The 16,386-nt window shown below is 41.4% G+C and overlaps 1 protein-coding gene across 2 annotated transcripts in view; it reads right to left on the minus strand.

Moving 5' to 3' along the window:
• Positions 1 to 16,386, minus strand: part of PSD3 (pleckstrin and Sec7 domain containing 3) — a 396,137-nt gene that overhangs the window by 305,091 nt on the left and 74,660 nt on the right. The window contains exons 1-2 of one of the 2 annotated variants that reach the window (XM_075283717.1): positions 6,591 to 6,801; positions 1,490 to 1,604 (exon numbers count right to left, since the gene is read on the minus strand). In XM_075283717.1, the coding sequence (XP_075139818.1) occupies positions 1,490 to 1,604; positions 6,591 to 6,644 (169 nt within the window). In that variant the 5' untranslated portion in view covers positions 6,645 to 6,801. Of the gene's footprint in view, positions 1 to 1,489; positions 1,605 to 6,590; positions 6,802 to 16,386 lie in introns of those variants that run through there. The other variant, XM_075283716.1, reaches the window with a different exon arrangement.

The following is a 16,386-nucleotide window of genomic DNA, read 5'->3' on the forward strand; positions in this document are numbered from 1 at the left end:
TTTATTGTTTATTTTATTAGGTCATCAAAGAATAGGGCACATATTATTTTTGCTGTTTTCACTGATCCCTCAACTGACTAATCTATAAAAATTTCAGATTTTTATTTTAAAGATGAGGTGGCCTAGCCACTCCATACAAAGTCTATGAGACTAAGGAAGAAAGTGGAGGACAGCATTCTTTTTCATCAGTCCATTCAAACGAATAGGAGTTGATATACAGTAACCTGTATATAGTGGACACAACTGTCTGCATCTACCGTGTAGTTCCAGCACTGGTGACTACTGAGAACACTTGATTGGTCGGTGGCTCAAAAAGCACAGAAAACCCCCTTGACCCTTCATTCACATCTGCGCTTGGTATCCATTCGGGGAGTCCGTATGGGGACCCCTCCAAATGGAACATCAAACGCAATTGCAAGCGTTGTGCAGTAAAAGCACACGGACCCCATAGACTAAAATGGAGTCCGTGTGCTTGCCGCGCGCTGTCCGCACAAATCATGCGGACAGGAAAGTAGATTGTGAACTACTTTCCTGTCCGCATGTTCTGTGCGGAGATCTGGTGTCAAGCACACGGACCCCATTATAGTCTATGGGGATCTGCAATTGCATTTGGTATTCCTTTCGGGGGGTTCCTATGTGTCTCCCCCGGACGGAATACCAACGCAGACGTAAACCAACCCCAAGACAAAATCCAGTCTATTAAAGACCAAAGTTATACCATGATCACACAGCGGAAGTGTAATATCAATTTAGAAAGCAGCCCTTACAGAGCTGCATTGAGATGCATTAAATATACCGTATAATAATGCACAGATCACATGAGTTGACACCCAGACTCCTCTACAACAAAGCTAAAAGAACATCAACATTAGAGTGGACACATACAACATACAAATGTCACTTTTATTCATGTGATATTGACAAATAACAGAGTTTGACCAAGTCCCATATAAACAGTGACATGTGACCATTGCATATAAAATATTAAGAGTCAAAGCAGTCAGCTCACCCAGGTGCACTCAAGGTGCATGGACATGCAGCAGGGACCAGCTGTAGGCACTCAAAGCAAACAGACGTTCAGCACTCTGTGAGGTAAACCACGATCCTTTAATGTTGAATAGCGATAAAATCCACTGTACAAAATCAACGCAAGTAGCAGGAACACTGAGGAGTTTCGGGAAGCACTATCCCTTAGTCATAGCATTGCTATGTGAGAAAAAATGGGGAAGCCCTTTAACACTTTATTTGAGTGAATTTATTAAAATATATGAGTAGAAATTACACAAATGTACCGTTTTAAACAGAAAATAAGTTATATATGAGAATACTATGAAAAGGTATAAAAGTAAAAAATAAACAAATGTGACAAAAATTCTGTTCAGTGAGGAACAAACTAATGAATTCATGCTGAATAGATGGGAAAATAGACATGTTCTCTATGTAGAATCAAATCTTACTGTCTAGTATATAAAATGGCACAAATGCTTACCTGGCGCTTTGTCATCTGTCGTGGACTTGGGCTCCCCAAATAAGAATTCATATTTCGCCTTAGCAACATTCTGTGAGTGTGCGGACGTGTTATTAACCCAAACATACCTTTCGGCCTGTTAAAATAAAAAATTTTTTTTAAAAAAGTTAAGATTACAATCGGGTTGTAACAAATCCTAATCAACGCTACAGCAATTTCATTTATTGTCTGTTTAGTGGCAATGCAAGAGTATGCTATAGTTGGCCATACCAGGGCCATGGGCGATTTTGGCCAACAACGGTTTAAAAAAAAAAATTGGCATGAACAACTATTCCCAATAACTGATGGAAGACCTCTGTCTTCCAAACTATGATCAGTTTTTGAAAATCAGCCCAAACTAGAAAGGGCACACTCAGTTGGCCATTGGCATAAACATAGCACACCCAGTTTAGGCTAAGGGCAAGTTCACACAGGGTTTTTTGGTCAGGGTTTTCAGGCCGTATCCGCCTCAAAACCCTGACCAAAAAGACAGCTCCCATTGAAATCAATGGCTGCCCGTTTTTTGGATCGGAATCTGATCCAAAAAACTCTGTGTGAACATACCCTAAATCTTTTCAACTTGCTACATATGAGGGCGTGTTTTCTCAGGAAAAAGTCAACTAAAGAGTGGAGTAAACAGTAAAGATCACCCCAAAATTTAACATCCAGCATCAGCCACTATGAAAAATCTGGAACACTTTCAGACTACTTGTCTAAGTTTACACTGTAAATCACTAATAAACCTTCGTCACAGTATGTGTTTTTTCCTAACTGACCCCACAATTAAAGGGAGTCTGTCAGCACCAAAAATGCTATTAAACTAGCCCTAGTACCTCTGTGTGCTAGAATGTGTTTGTAGAATGAGCAATGAACCATTGTGGTTTTAGAATAAATAAGAATAATACGTTTTCGGAATAACAGCATCGCTCCTGCTGGCTTCATGCAGGGCAGGAGCATAGCGATGTCGCAGGTATCTGTGCCGGCGTCTAACCCTCCCCGGCATCCGCCTCTCTATTACAGCGGATGCCGGTCTGTATTCACATATGCAAAACCAGCAGCGAGATGCCGCTGGCCCTGCGTGCACGCTCATAGATGGTGAGACCAGTCTAGCCTTCACAATGCGAATACAGACCCGGCATCCGCTGTAATAGAGAGAGGCGGATGCCGGGTCTGTATTCGCATTGTGAAGGCTAGACTGGTCTCACCATCTATGAGCGTGCACGCAGGGACAGCGGCATCTCGCCGCTGGCTTTACATATGTAACCCCACCCACCAATGACGCAACAAAGCAGGAAGACAGAAGATTTTACAGCAACGAAGACTGGCGAGTATGCGACGTGGGAATACCCCTTTAAGTTGGCTTTTACAATGACCATTAATAAATCCCAAGGACAAACGCTGAAAGTAGCAGGAATACATTTAGCCACAGCATGCTTCTCACATGGACAACTTTATGTTGCTTGCTCAAGAGTATCCTGTGCCCAAAACTTACATGTACTGGCGGAAAATAACAAATCATACAATGTTGTATATCGAAGTATATTAACTTGAAATACCTCTGTCCCAAAGACACTATGTACAGTTTCTCAGAACACCGTATAGCAGCTGAAATAAAAATTACGTTCAACACAAAAGTCTCACGTATTCTCAGAATTACAGAAAAAACAAGCTACAAAGTTACATTTCATATCCTATAAGTTTTACACACTACTAAAACCTTACCCACGCCTGTATTTACCCACTTCTACAATCACCGCAGACGAAGTATCAGCTAGTCAGTTATACGTACGGAAATGTCAGCGGTTTCCCTATAGATATGATGAAAGCAGAAAACCTACAGAGGAAAACTCTGCAGACTTTGTGAAAAGGGCCAAAGGAGAAACCACAATGTGCTGCCGCTGTGGTTTTTCCCACAGCGCTTTTTTGCTGCAGCCCGCTACATGGGGTCTTATCCTAAGGAATGCAAACAAAGACAAGTTAGTGTTTACATGTTTGTTAGCTTAAAGCTGCACAAATTTACAAAGGACAAAAATCTGAAATACATGTTTAAGTTAGCCTTTGCTTAGCCGATCATTGGCTTTTAAAATGGTCTCTAAATACTGTAATGCCAAAAAACCCTATAAAATGCATGCTGAACAGGGCTGAGGAGTCGGTAAAAAGGTACCAACTCCAGCTTTAAAATAAAAACTAAAAATTAGAGGGTCTATCCAGTTATAGAACTTAAGAGACCAATGTTATTGTATAATGGGAAATTAAGGACTATTCAGTTATGAACGTTCGTTCTTCTCTTACCATCATAGGATGACAGCAATGGATATCAGTAATAAAGTGAAGGACATTGATGGAGTCCCCTCGATCTGCATCAATTCCCATTGAACACAATGGAGGATTTTCTACATGCATAGCTTCTACTATTTCGTCAGAAAAAATAAAAAAAACATGCCGGAAGTCAGCATCAGTCATGTATTTTACATGAGACTGAACACAGACAAACGCCAAACAGAGGGGTCTGATGGATGAGAGCAACAGACACTGTAGTGTAAACCCGCCCCCCTTCTTATACTGTATTCCAGTACACTTTCTATCTATTCCTCTTGGTTTTCTAGATCTCTGTTTGCTGTCATTCATTCTGCAGCAATGGGGACGCCCCCATCGCTGTGAGAGAACTAATTAGCATACCAGTACAAACCGGTATTTCGAACGAACGGTGCAGTGGAGATCACTTCCAAAGGTAGGAGACGAATAGCCTTTCTAAAGGCTATTCTGACATGTAACCTAGAAAAAAAAGTTTTTTAATGGTAGAATCCCTTTAATGCCAGTGGATAAAAACCAGTCCATGGTCATGTGATGGACACAGGTGCACAGCATTACAGAACAGATGTCTGACTAATGTTCTGTGACTGCAATGAGCCATACACCTGTATGTTCAGCTCATTAGAGTAGAGGAATCGGAGGTTTGGCCTACCAACTCCACAGCCATAGCCAAAGCTTATTGTGCATAAATCTCACCGTGCAGAAGTATACAGTCTATAAGAATATATTATACTATATTTCAACTTTTATTAACATTTATAGAAAAGCCTGAGAAATTAAAGGGATTCTGTCATTAAAATTGTATTTTTTCTGCCTTCCACGTCGGCATAGCCTTAACAAAGGCTATTCTTCTCCGGGCCACCGTTTGGTGGAAATCCTGGTTGGTATGCAAATGAGTTCTCTCACAGCCATTGGGATGTCCCCAATGCTGCGAGAGAACTCTCCAGCGCCGCCTCCATCTTCATCTGGAACATCCTCTTTTCGCGTCTCCTTCCAGCGCTGGGTTCAAACTGCTCATGCATGCCAGCCACAAGAAAATGGCTGCTTCCACTTACTGTGTAAGAAGACAGTTTCTTGTGGCGAGCAGGCATGTACAGTCTGCTTTGCCTGAGGCCTAGAAGTTTGAACCCAGCTCCAGAAGAAGGCGAGAAGAGAGGCCGTTCCAGACGAAGAAGATGAAGACGGCGCTGGAAAGTTCTCTCACAGCATTGGGGACGCCCCCAGTGCTGCAAGAGAACACATTTGCATACCGACGAAAAGTGGGATTTATATCGAACGGCAGTGCGGAGAAGACATCTAAAGGTAGGAGAAGAATAGCCTTTCTTAAGGCTACTCCGACGTGGTAGGCAGAAGAAATACAAATTTAATGATAGAATCCCTTTAAATTTGGGGTGTCAGGCATCTGTTCAAGAAATAACAGAACCTATGATAACTAATATATTTTCATAATACCACAAGAAATATAAGTCGGGGTGACTTTCCAAATGACACAAAACAGGTTAGCCATGCAATTTATCCAAACCAAAAACCTGTGAAAAACAAAGCATCATTATGAAACAAGAACTAGAAAGTCTGTGCTAGTAAAGCATACACAGCATGTCCAGACACCAATATATCAATTCTCTGAGGAGTCCTTGTAGGAGATCCCAAGCAGCAGTAGCTATTGTTTGCTTCCTGCTGTAGAACACAAGCAGTAGTAAATGTAAAATTAGTGGCATACAAAGGACTTTATAGGAACATATGACGGCACCAGAACGTCAACACGCTGATAGTTTGCCCAAACTCTATATACAAACATGGTTACACTAAAAGCTTTGCCATGTGCACAAACCAACTGAGTGCAGTAACGGTGAGTGGCACAGAATCTGGTGCCTTCTGTGTAGTGCCATGTTGTCACCTGGCATCAATACAAGACCTTGCTGTTCTGACATGTCAGGGAACATGCTGCACTTCTATTACTCATTCATGTGGAACCTAAAGAAAATCCTTCATTGTATGTGTGTGGTCAGGGGCACACAAAGGTATGACGGAGCTTCACACACCATGTGCTACCAATCCTAGAAACATCTGCGGACATGGTGACATTTCCATAGCAGTTCTTTTTTACTTTAACTATTGAGTGACAGCCACAGTTCACACAACTACTGTATGGTAAGTGGTCAATCAATAGTTAAGGAAAAAAAAAAAAATCACACAACCAGTAGCCAGGTAAAACAAACAATGGCAAACATACTGCACACATGATCCTAAATATTTCTGCCATACGCTACAAACATGAATGATACAGAGGACATATGAGTAATGTAGACTATAGTGTAGCATGTATATACTACATAGGTAGCACATAGTATATATAAACGCACACCAAGAGATATAAGATGTCTATGCTTGCGTGTACAAGAGACACAGACAGATACAGGGCACTGACAAGGGTTAATCCACCCCTTTGTGTTCTCACACCTCTAGCAGCGCTTCCCAGGCTCATCCTCGCGGCTCTCCTCCTCCGGCTCTACATATAGACAGTCCATGTACTGCAGGCTGCCATCTACTGGTAAGAGGAGAGCATTACACGGGAGGTGCTCACAGTTCACCAGCAGATGGCAGACAGCAGTATATAGGGAGAGCAGCTGGGTCAGAGAGTAGAGAGAGAGGGTTACCACAGCGATACTGGCTGGAGACCAACATGCACGTCTGGGCACACACTCCTTTCATAGTGTGCCCCTATCAGGTCAGCCATGGCTCTGCATACATTCTGTATATACACACTTACCTGCTCTGCTGGATTTCTTTCATGGAGACAGCCTCCTAAAGTAGCAGGGGCCATTTGTTCCTGCCCCCGTCCAGGGCAGCCGTGGAGAGCCAATGTATAGCTAGTTACCAGGACAGAGGGGGTGGTCACAGAAGGACAGGACACTGTGCCCTCACTTGCTCTTTGAGCTCCAGCCTGAAGTGATGTGGACACACTGAAGCTGTGAATAAGATCACCCGACTGTTGTCTGTATAACGTTGACTGCCATCTGCTGGTCAGATGTCAACATCTCCCGTATAATGTTCTTTTCTCACCAGCAGATGGCAGACCACTGTCTAAATGGTTGAGCTCGAGAAGCTTTCACCTAGCAGTGAGGGCAGCGAGGATGAAGGGGTTAATCCTCATGCCCTCTTCCTTTGTTTACACCTGTTTAGTACTGACAGACTAAAGACAATTCACACAGTAATCGTGTTCTAGAAGTGCTCAGAATAAGGAAACCTTGCCAGGAAGTGATCACCTTAGGTTGTATAGCAAAAGTTACAGATTCTGAAGCATGAAGCAACACTTATGAGTATCTGCTTTCTTTTATGACAAATGCATCACGCAGAGGGTTGATCAAGGGTAGTGAAAAGAAAAATTGGAGTCCTGCTCGATCTTGCGGGAGTCACTGTGTATTAGGGCCATTCACCCTGAGTAAAGCCGCCACCGAAATCCAATGCGCAAATAAAACAGTGGAAAATTAAGAATTTCTCTTCGGTTTTCTCCATGTGTACCTAGCATATTATAGATGTTCTATTTAAAAAAAATAATCATGACTGTAATTCTTTTTAATTCCCATACGTACAATCTACTGTACATTTATTAGAATCTTCTTGGTCTTTATGATGAATGAAACCAAACAGTTTGTTGTTTTTCGGGTGTTTGGGTTTGGCATATCGTGAATTGGTTGACAGATTACTGGGAGGGGCTGTTCACCCAGTGGTCATGCTGCACATTGGTACCAATGACAAAGTTAGGAGTTAAAGGGGTTGGCCACTTTCAGAACAATATTGACAAACAAATGTATAATAAAAAGATATACAATTTTCCAATATACTTTCTGTATCAGTTCCTCGTGGTTTTCTATATCTTTGCTTGTTGTCATTAATTTTTTTACTTCTAGAGGATAAAACTCTGACCATGGTCATGTGATTTATGGTCCATGGTCATGTGATCAGCACACAGGTGCACAGCTCGTTACCAGGCCGATGTCTGATTATTGTGCTGTGACTGTAACGAGCGGCACCTGTGTCCTCATCACATGACCATGGACCGTAAATCACATGACCATGGTCCGCGTTATATCCACTAGAAGTAACAGAATGAATGACAGCAAGCCGAGATCTAGAAAACTGTGAGGAATTGGTACAGAAAGTATATTGGAAAATTGTATATCTTTTTATTGTACATTTGTTTGTCAATATTGGTCTGAAAGCGGCCAACCCCTTTAAGGGCCTAGGAATTATTTTAGGGACTAAGGCAGGAAGTCACACACACATCCCCTATCCCCGATGTCTCCCAGCACACTCAGGTCCTGCAGCTGTGTTGTCTTCTGATGGAAGTCCCTTACACGTGTCCCAGGCTGTCGGAGCCAGCAAGGAATTCGCCAAGAAGACAGCCGACCAGCCGAACCACGCTGAGAGGACACCGGAGCATCGGAGACAGGAGAGGGGTTTTTTTACCTCCCTCGGCTTAAATTTAAAAAAATTATATTTTAGTCTGGACAACCTCTAGGGCAAGGACTTCATAGGTAATATTTTCTGAAATACCACGGGTCACACACACACACACACGTGGCTCAAGAGTTGGTGTTAGAAAGAAGGATTTGGGTTCTTGGAGAACTGTTACGGTTTGTGTTGGCTACAGGTTGTATGGTAAGGACAGATTGCACTTTAAGGGTCTATTCACATGGAGGAAAATGGTGAGGAATTTGGTGTGGAATTTCAGCGCTGAAAAAAAAGCCTCTCATTGACTTCAATGGGTTCCTTTTTCTGCTAGCTAAATTCCTCACCATTTTCCTCTGTGTGAATGGACCCTAATGGTGAGTGTGCAGCTGTGACAGGGAAGAAGATGGCTAGAAGCTTGGAGGAGTGTTTGAGCTGAGGATTGAGGGGCAGGACAAATGGTATAGAATGGAAAAATAATGTAGGTTGTCACAAGGGAATAAGCAAAGAAACTAGGGAAGGAACAGAGGAAGAGGTTAGATCATAAATAAACGAATGACAGAGCCCTCAGGAGAATTACATATGGGGGCCCATGGGGATACCGTACCACCTCCAAATTGTGTTTTATTTTATATCTTAATTGGTATTTTCTCTCATTAATAAAATGGTTCTGGTTACTTTGATTACTTCCCTTATTCTCGTTAGTTGATTGAAGGTCAGTCACAGGCCATGCTGTGGTAATCCATCAGCAGCTTCTATGTAGTTCTAATATTTTGCCCAACAGCAGCTTCTGTCAGCTGATTGGTCAGCTGAGTTTTGGCGGGAAGATTTCTGCCAGATGTGGATTCCGCCCAGCAACAACTCTAAACAGCTGATTGGACAGCTGTGGCGGCTAGCGGGAAAATCAGCAAATGGAAGGAGGCGTTTACCCAGCTGAGGTGCCAGTCATCGCCGTGTCAAGACATGGAGCTGCTCCCACCCACTCTCTTTTTTGAAATCATAGTTTATTGTTGCAATACTTTATTAGTGGGGAATTTTAGTCACCCAGATAAAGCTGGGAGGACTAGTTTTATTGACTTTTTGGTTATTGGTTGTAATTATTTTTTGATTATTATATTGATATTATTATTATTATTATTTATTATTGGATTATTTTCATTATATATTTGGCTAACCCCATATTAAATGCATTGCAGCATTTTTATCCATAAGAGATATGTTTGTCATTTATTTATTTATAAGTTTATGGTCTAAATATGAATAATTGGAGCACATTGGAGCATGTATCACCATGCAGAACAGCGATAGAATCGAATCACTAAAGTGCATGTATAATAATGCTAGGAGCCTCAACAATGGGATTGAAGAATTAGAAGCAATAATGTTGGAAGTAAAATATGGTATAGTGGGGATAAGTGAGACATGGCTGGATTATAGCTATGACTGAGCTATACACGGGTACAGTTTATTCAGGAAAAAAGATATGTAAGAGGCTTGTTTATATGTCAAATCCTGTCTAAAGCCCATACATCAGTGATGAAAATGAGCAAGTTGAGTCCTTATTGTTGGAAATAAGGGGAGAGAAAAGTAAGGGCTCGTTCACATCTGCGTTGCCCTCTCCGTACTTGAGGTTTCCGTTTCCTGCCTAAAACAGAGGCAGGAGACAGAAACCTGCAGGACTCTCTCTCACCCATTCATTTGTTCATTTGAATGGGTGAGAGAGATGTCCGGCCGTGAGCGGCGGTGAGCGTTTTGCGCTCTCCGCCGCGAAACCGGGTTTTATAATCTGGACACAGAGTCAGACATGCAGTACTCTGTGTCCGGATAAAAAAATCCGGTTTCGCGGCGGAGAGCATAAAACGCTCACCGCCGCGCAAGGCCGGACCCGGTCTATGGTTTCTGCATGCCAGAAGACGGAAACCATAGAACGGAGACCGTGAACGCAGGTGTGAACCTAGCGTAAAATACTAATAGGTGTTTGTTATAAGTCTCCAAGTATAATGGAGGAAGTAGAATGGTTACTAAAGGACCAAATAGAGGAGTCATCTAAAAACAAAATGATTATTCTTGGGGACTTCAACAACCCCCGATACAAAGTGGGAACCAGCAACCTGCAGGTCTAACAAGAGTAACAAGACTTTGGGCAAAACATTAAAAGCAATGCCTTACCTAACTAGAGCAGGAAGCAATACAGGAGGGGCACTTCTAGACCTAATTGTAACCAATAGACCTGTGTATCACCTAGGTAATAATCACAACATAAGGGTCTATTCACACGGAGGAAAAATGTGAGGAATTTGGTGTGGAATTTTCCAAGCTGAAGAAAAAGCCTCCCATTGATTTCAATGGGTTCTGATAGCTTTTTTTTCCACTAGCGGAATTTTCCACTAGCGCAAAATTCCGCTAGTGGGAAAAAAAAAGCTAGCAGAACCCATTGAAATCAATGCTAGGCTTTTTTTTTCAGCGTGGAAAATTCATTAATTCATTAGAGAGAAAAACGTGAATGCAAAAAAACTAAAATTGGGTGAGGCATGAAAGGGTTAAAAAGATGTTCAGTAGAGGGCGATACAAACCCTAAACTTCCGGAATGTCCTCAAAGTGATGGGAACACAAACAAAATGTGGCATTCAAAAGCATTCCAAATACGACCACTAAAAAAAAAAACCATACCTTATGGGAATAAGCGGGCCAGAAATCATGAATAATTAATATGGTTTACTAAAAGCTAGTTCACACAGTTTCTTTGTCAGTGGATTTTGATGCGGAATCCTCAAAATCTGCCTGCAAAAACGCCCCCCCCCCCCCTCCCCATTCATTTCAATGCTTGCCACTAGCTTTTTTTTCAGCTAGCGACCACTCCTGGCCTTCCTTCTGATATCACATCTTTCCTCCTCTCCCTCCATCAGGTCTCTTGACACATTTGTTTATTGAACAAACTCCTCGGTAAGGATTAATGGATTTTAGGGGAGTGTTCAAAATACAAACAGACAAGGAGGGGTTACGTTAACTATTCATTTATAAGGAGTTATTTGGGGTATGGAAGTTGAGCTGAGAAGAAGGGAATAACTATTCCCGAAACGCGTCGCCGCCTAGCGTTAACGATGTACCCTTTTTAGTTTCCATGTAACTTTTTTAAAGAGAAGATATAATAAAAGTTAAATTTTATTTCTACCGTGGAAATCTGTCTATAACCTCTTGAATGCAGCTGGCATTATTTAACTATTGAACTTTTGTGGATGGTGGGTTGAAGGTCACCTGCATGCCGGGCTCCCTGGAGGTTTCTTTTCATGTGGAATTACGGTGAGCTGATTTTCAATTGGACTTTCTTCCCTGAACTGACTGGAGAAACTAGACTGTCATTGACGACCCAACAGTAAAGCTCCTTGGCCGGATGGTTTCTCCCAATATTACAAAATATAAAAATCCATACTTTCCACACAGCAGTTTCAGATATGAAATTGTGTCCTGCAGAGGGGTAAATTTCCCCAGAACATAATGAGCACTTCCATAATGTTAATTTCCAAACCCTTTCAGGATAGCACTGCCTTTGTCAACTACAGACCCATATCACGTCTAACCTAGATATCTCACCTCCTCCTTGAACAGCCTACTCCCATCTCTGGTAAACTTTAACCAATTAGGATTTATTCATGGGACACAGGTTGCCAGTAATATTAGAAGAGTTTGCATTATATATTGGGCTGACTTTCCCATTGCTGGCCCTAGACATTGAAGAGACTTTTGATAGTCTTTCGAAGAGCACTTTGGGAACTTTATTGTGACATTGAAATGCTCAGACTCACCGAACCTTATTCAAAACCAAAGCGGCACCTGACATGGCTGACCTTTATCTCCTGAAGGTTTTCTAAGAGATGCTAACATGGAGTAGCTGCAGGAAATGATTAACACCTAATCAGCATGGGTTTATGAGGAATCAGATCTGACAGACTAATCTGGTCAGCTTCTATGTATTGGTCTATTTTATCAGTAATGTGGTGAACATGGCATATTTGGACTTTTCACAGGCATTCAATACTGTACCACAAAAGGATGATGCAAAAGGACGACATTTGGACTGGGGCAAACATGCATTTGTATTCACAACTGTCTAAGTGATAGGAAAAAGAAGGTGCTGTTTAAGGGGAGGTACTCACGTTGGGTCACAATAACCAATGAGGAGCCGCAAGGGTCAGTATTAGGTCCTTTTTTATTATTTTTATAAATGACTTGGTAGAGGGTTTACCAAGTAGAGTTTCTGTATTTGCATATGACACTAAATGCTGTAAGGTAGTCAAAACATATTACAGTGGAAGTTACATATTTTAAGTATGGTCTGGAACTTGTCAATTAAGTTTAATGTACACAAATGTAAAGTTATGCGTGTAGGTTATGGTCAGAAAAAAAATGTATGCTTATGTGCTATATAGTAAATTACTGAGTAAGACTGCTACTGAAAGCTTATCTTTAGTGATCAATGCCAGACAAAATGATGAGATGCATGAAAAGAGTCATAGATTGCTCATGGGCAGATCACTAATATCTTGACATGGTTGAAGAAAAGAGTGCAGAGAAGGGCGACCAAGATTAGAAGAATGGGTGGATTGAAGCACAACGACAGATTTAACAAACTTGGGTGTAATTCAGTTTACAGAAATGATGGCAAAGGGAGACCTAATGTACAAATACACTAAAGGACATCACAAACAACTTTCTAATTAACTTTTCACTTTTAGGTCAGTGACATTTTCTATGTTTAGAGAAAACATTTCACCAGCATCATAGTTTCAGAGATTTTTTTACTGTAGGATTAGGGAGGCTATCGGATTCACTGCCACAAGATGTGATGATGGTGTATTCACTATGCAAATTCAAGAAGGGCTTTCATAAATTGAAAAGTTTAACAGGTTATGGTATTAGGATACTGGTGAAGACAAATTGATCCAGGGTTTTATACCGATTACCGGGTTTGGAGTTGGGAAGGATTTTTTTTCCTTTGATAGGGAAATTGGGGGATAGACTAGAGCTTTTTTTTGTACAGCGTGTTGATAAAAAAAATAAATAAAAATGAGGTGTTCTAAGTGCTGTAGATTGTCGACCCCTACACAAGTAATTTTAACAGGACTTGTAGCTGAAATACACAATAGATTACCTAAGTATTACAGCTAAGTGAGCCAAATTGTGTTTGTATAGGGAGTAGATGCTCTACTAGAAGCTTCCATTGCAGGTAGAGAAAAATTCTCACTAAATAGTGCAGCATGCTGCTCTATTATGTGGTAGAATGCCAGGATCCCACCATTCAGTATGCTACTTAGTGCCCCCTGTATATTGCATAACACTCTTTAGTACCCCCACAATATGATGCTCTACTTTTGCCCCAACATAGGATGATACTCCATTAGTTGCCCCCTTAACAGAGTATAAAGTCACATTAGTGCGCTACACAGTAAGTTTGTTTTTCCCCCATGTACACTTTGTAACTGATGATCGCACTTCCACCATTTTGTGAACCTCTGGCTCCTGGACACATCAGCCCAGTCCATAGATTGGTGGTGGGGGAGGACCAGGTCTATATTCACACTCAACCTGCTCTATAGGAACATAGCGTAACATTGCGCTCTACAAACTAGAGGAGGCTGAGCGTCGAGTACAGTCACATGGTTCTGCCACGCCACCAATCCATTAACTGGATCAATGTGTGGAGGTTCACAGAATGGAGGAGGTGCAATCATTAGTTATCAAGCACACACACAGCACAGAGGAGGAAGTAGCCTTTCCAGAGAGTCATGGCTTGCGTACCAGGAGTTGCCGACCGTTGCTGTAGGCTGGATTTGATGGCCCTATGTCTTTATCCAACCTCATCTATTTTTTTAATGGTCTCAGGAAGATTTGCTAAATCCATGCGTCAAACCCTAAATTTATGGTGCAATTAAACTATGTTCACACAGTTGATAATCTTGACCAGATTTCCTGCAATAGATTTTAAGCTTTACCATATACAGTGAAATGACTCAAAAGTGCACTGAAAAGTTGAGAAACATTGAGGTGTTATTTTCAAAGTCATCATGAATGGATATCTGATCTGGATATTGGGACGGAGGGAGTTATCAAAGAGGTCATTATTTGATTATATTCACAGCACTAAGCATGCAGACCATCTTCTATGAAAAGACTCCTTTCCCATAGGTAGACCACTTTTTAATTTAATGATTGGTTGTTTCACTGTATTTCCCAGTTAAACTATCCTGGTGACTGACATCCTGCTCTCTACTGCCACTGTCCCTCGGTATTGCGCAGTTCATTCCATGGTTGTATGAATACTCCAGCTTCTAACAGGGTCGGTGTAGGCATGAGTTTGTATGTTCTTCCTACAGTGTGGGTTTCCTCCAATACTCCAAAGACATACTGATAAGAAGATTGTGAGCCCTATATGGTACAGTGAGTGACAATATCTATAAAATGCTGTAGAATATGTTGGCACAATACTTAAATGAATACTATCATTAAAACGCAATTTTTTTGTGACTAACACGTAGGAGTAGCCTTAAGAAAGACTATTCTTCTCCTACCTTTAGGTGTCTTCTCCGCGCCGCCGTTCGGTAGAAAAACCGGTTTTCTTCGGTATGCAAATGAGTTCTCTCGTAGCACTGGGGGCAGTCCCCAGCGCTCAAACAGCACTGGGGTGTCCCCAATGCTGCAAGAGAACTCTCCAGCGATGCCTCTATCTTCTTCTGGAATGGCCTCTTCATGCGTCTTCTTCCGGCGCTGGAGTGAAACTTGTACACATGCGAAAGTCGGCTCTGCCATCGGACCTCGGGCAGAGTCAACTGTGCATGCCCACCTGGTGTAATCAGCCATTTTCTTGTGGCTGCTTACCCTGCTTACTGTGTAAATGCATGGCCATTTAGCTCATGCTCTTTCTCCCTAGTGACTGTATATTATATATGGTACAAACCAGCCATTCTCTTTATGAGGTTATTTATTACGAGACTTTTTACCTCTATTAGAGTATTTGTGTATCTGACCAATTGTGGCTTTAATATTATTAGTGTAGTATTTTAATAAAATCTAGTTTTAGATATCCTCACTAGTGATTAACAGTTCACTACAATTTTTTTTATTTATTTCTACTAAAGGGTATCTGCCTTTATTGCATATAGTATTGTTCTCTCCCTAATCGGAAAGCACAGATGCGTCCCAGGAAATAGCAGTTAGTACATGTGTCCTGAAGCATCTGGTGGCAGCACGTCTATGTTATTGTTTGTGGTATATGACTTTAGTTTAGTGGTCGTCAGACTTACAATTATTGAATGGCACTCGAGGACCTCATTGTTTTTTTTAATTAAAATCGGAACGCCGTACAAAAAAAGATTGCCTACCACTGGTCTAACACCAGGCTATGCATCAAAGATGTGCTACAATTACACCTATGTACACCTGGTTATCACTTCTTGTAAGAAAGTGTGCAAAGAAGGAAAACATTAGCCTGTCAAATTTACTGTAGCTAACTCACTTCTGAAAGACTGCATCTACTGTATATGTCAGAGTCAGGAGGGATGTCTGTTGAAAATGCACGTGCAGGGTGAAAATAAAGACAAATAGTTGTCCCAGGACACATGTATATGATGGAGTCAGGAGGAATATCAGTGAGCTGAGCATGCATGGTTGAGTTGAGAAGAATAGCGGTCAGTCCAGAATAAATGTAGATGTAAAATCAGAAGGTGTAGCTGTTTATGATGGAATTGGAGAAGTCATCCCAAGCTTATGGACAGCTCGAGACCAAGAGCTATTTCTATCTGCTCTCATGTCTCATATGTTTTGAAAACTTGTTGACAACTAACAAATAATGTCCTTGTGCATTTACTTTAGTATTTTTTCTAACAAACACAGAATTTCATATTTAGCCATTTTCACAGGCTTACAAATCGGTGGAGCATCTAATTAGATGCAGCTTACGCTTTTATTCATCAGGCTAAACAAATTTGGAATGACATGCTATAAGAAGCTCTTTGTACAATTGTCCTATTTTAATGCTTGACTTGCAAATATAGAACTACAGCAACAAGAGGAAAGCACAAGACAAAATGCTTCTTTCTTCAACACTGTAAAGACTCTGA

Source organism: Leptodactylus fuscus, chromosome 1 (genome assembly GCF_031893055.1).
Source record: "Leptodactylus fuscus isolate aLepFus1 chromosome 1, aLepFus1.hap2, whole genome shotgun sequence".
In the NCBI taxonomy this organism is placed as follows: Eukaryota; Metazoa; Chordata; class Amphibia; order Anura; family Leptodactylidae; genus Leptodactylus; species Leptodactylus fuscus.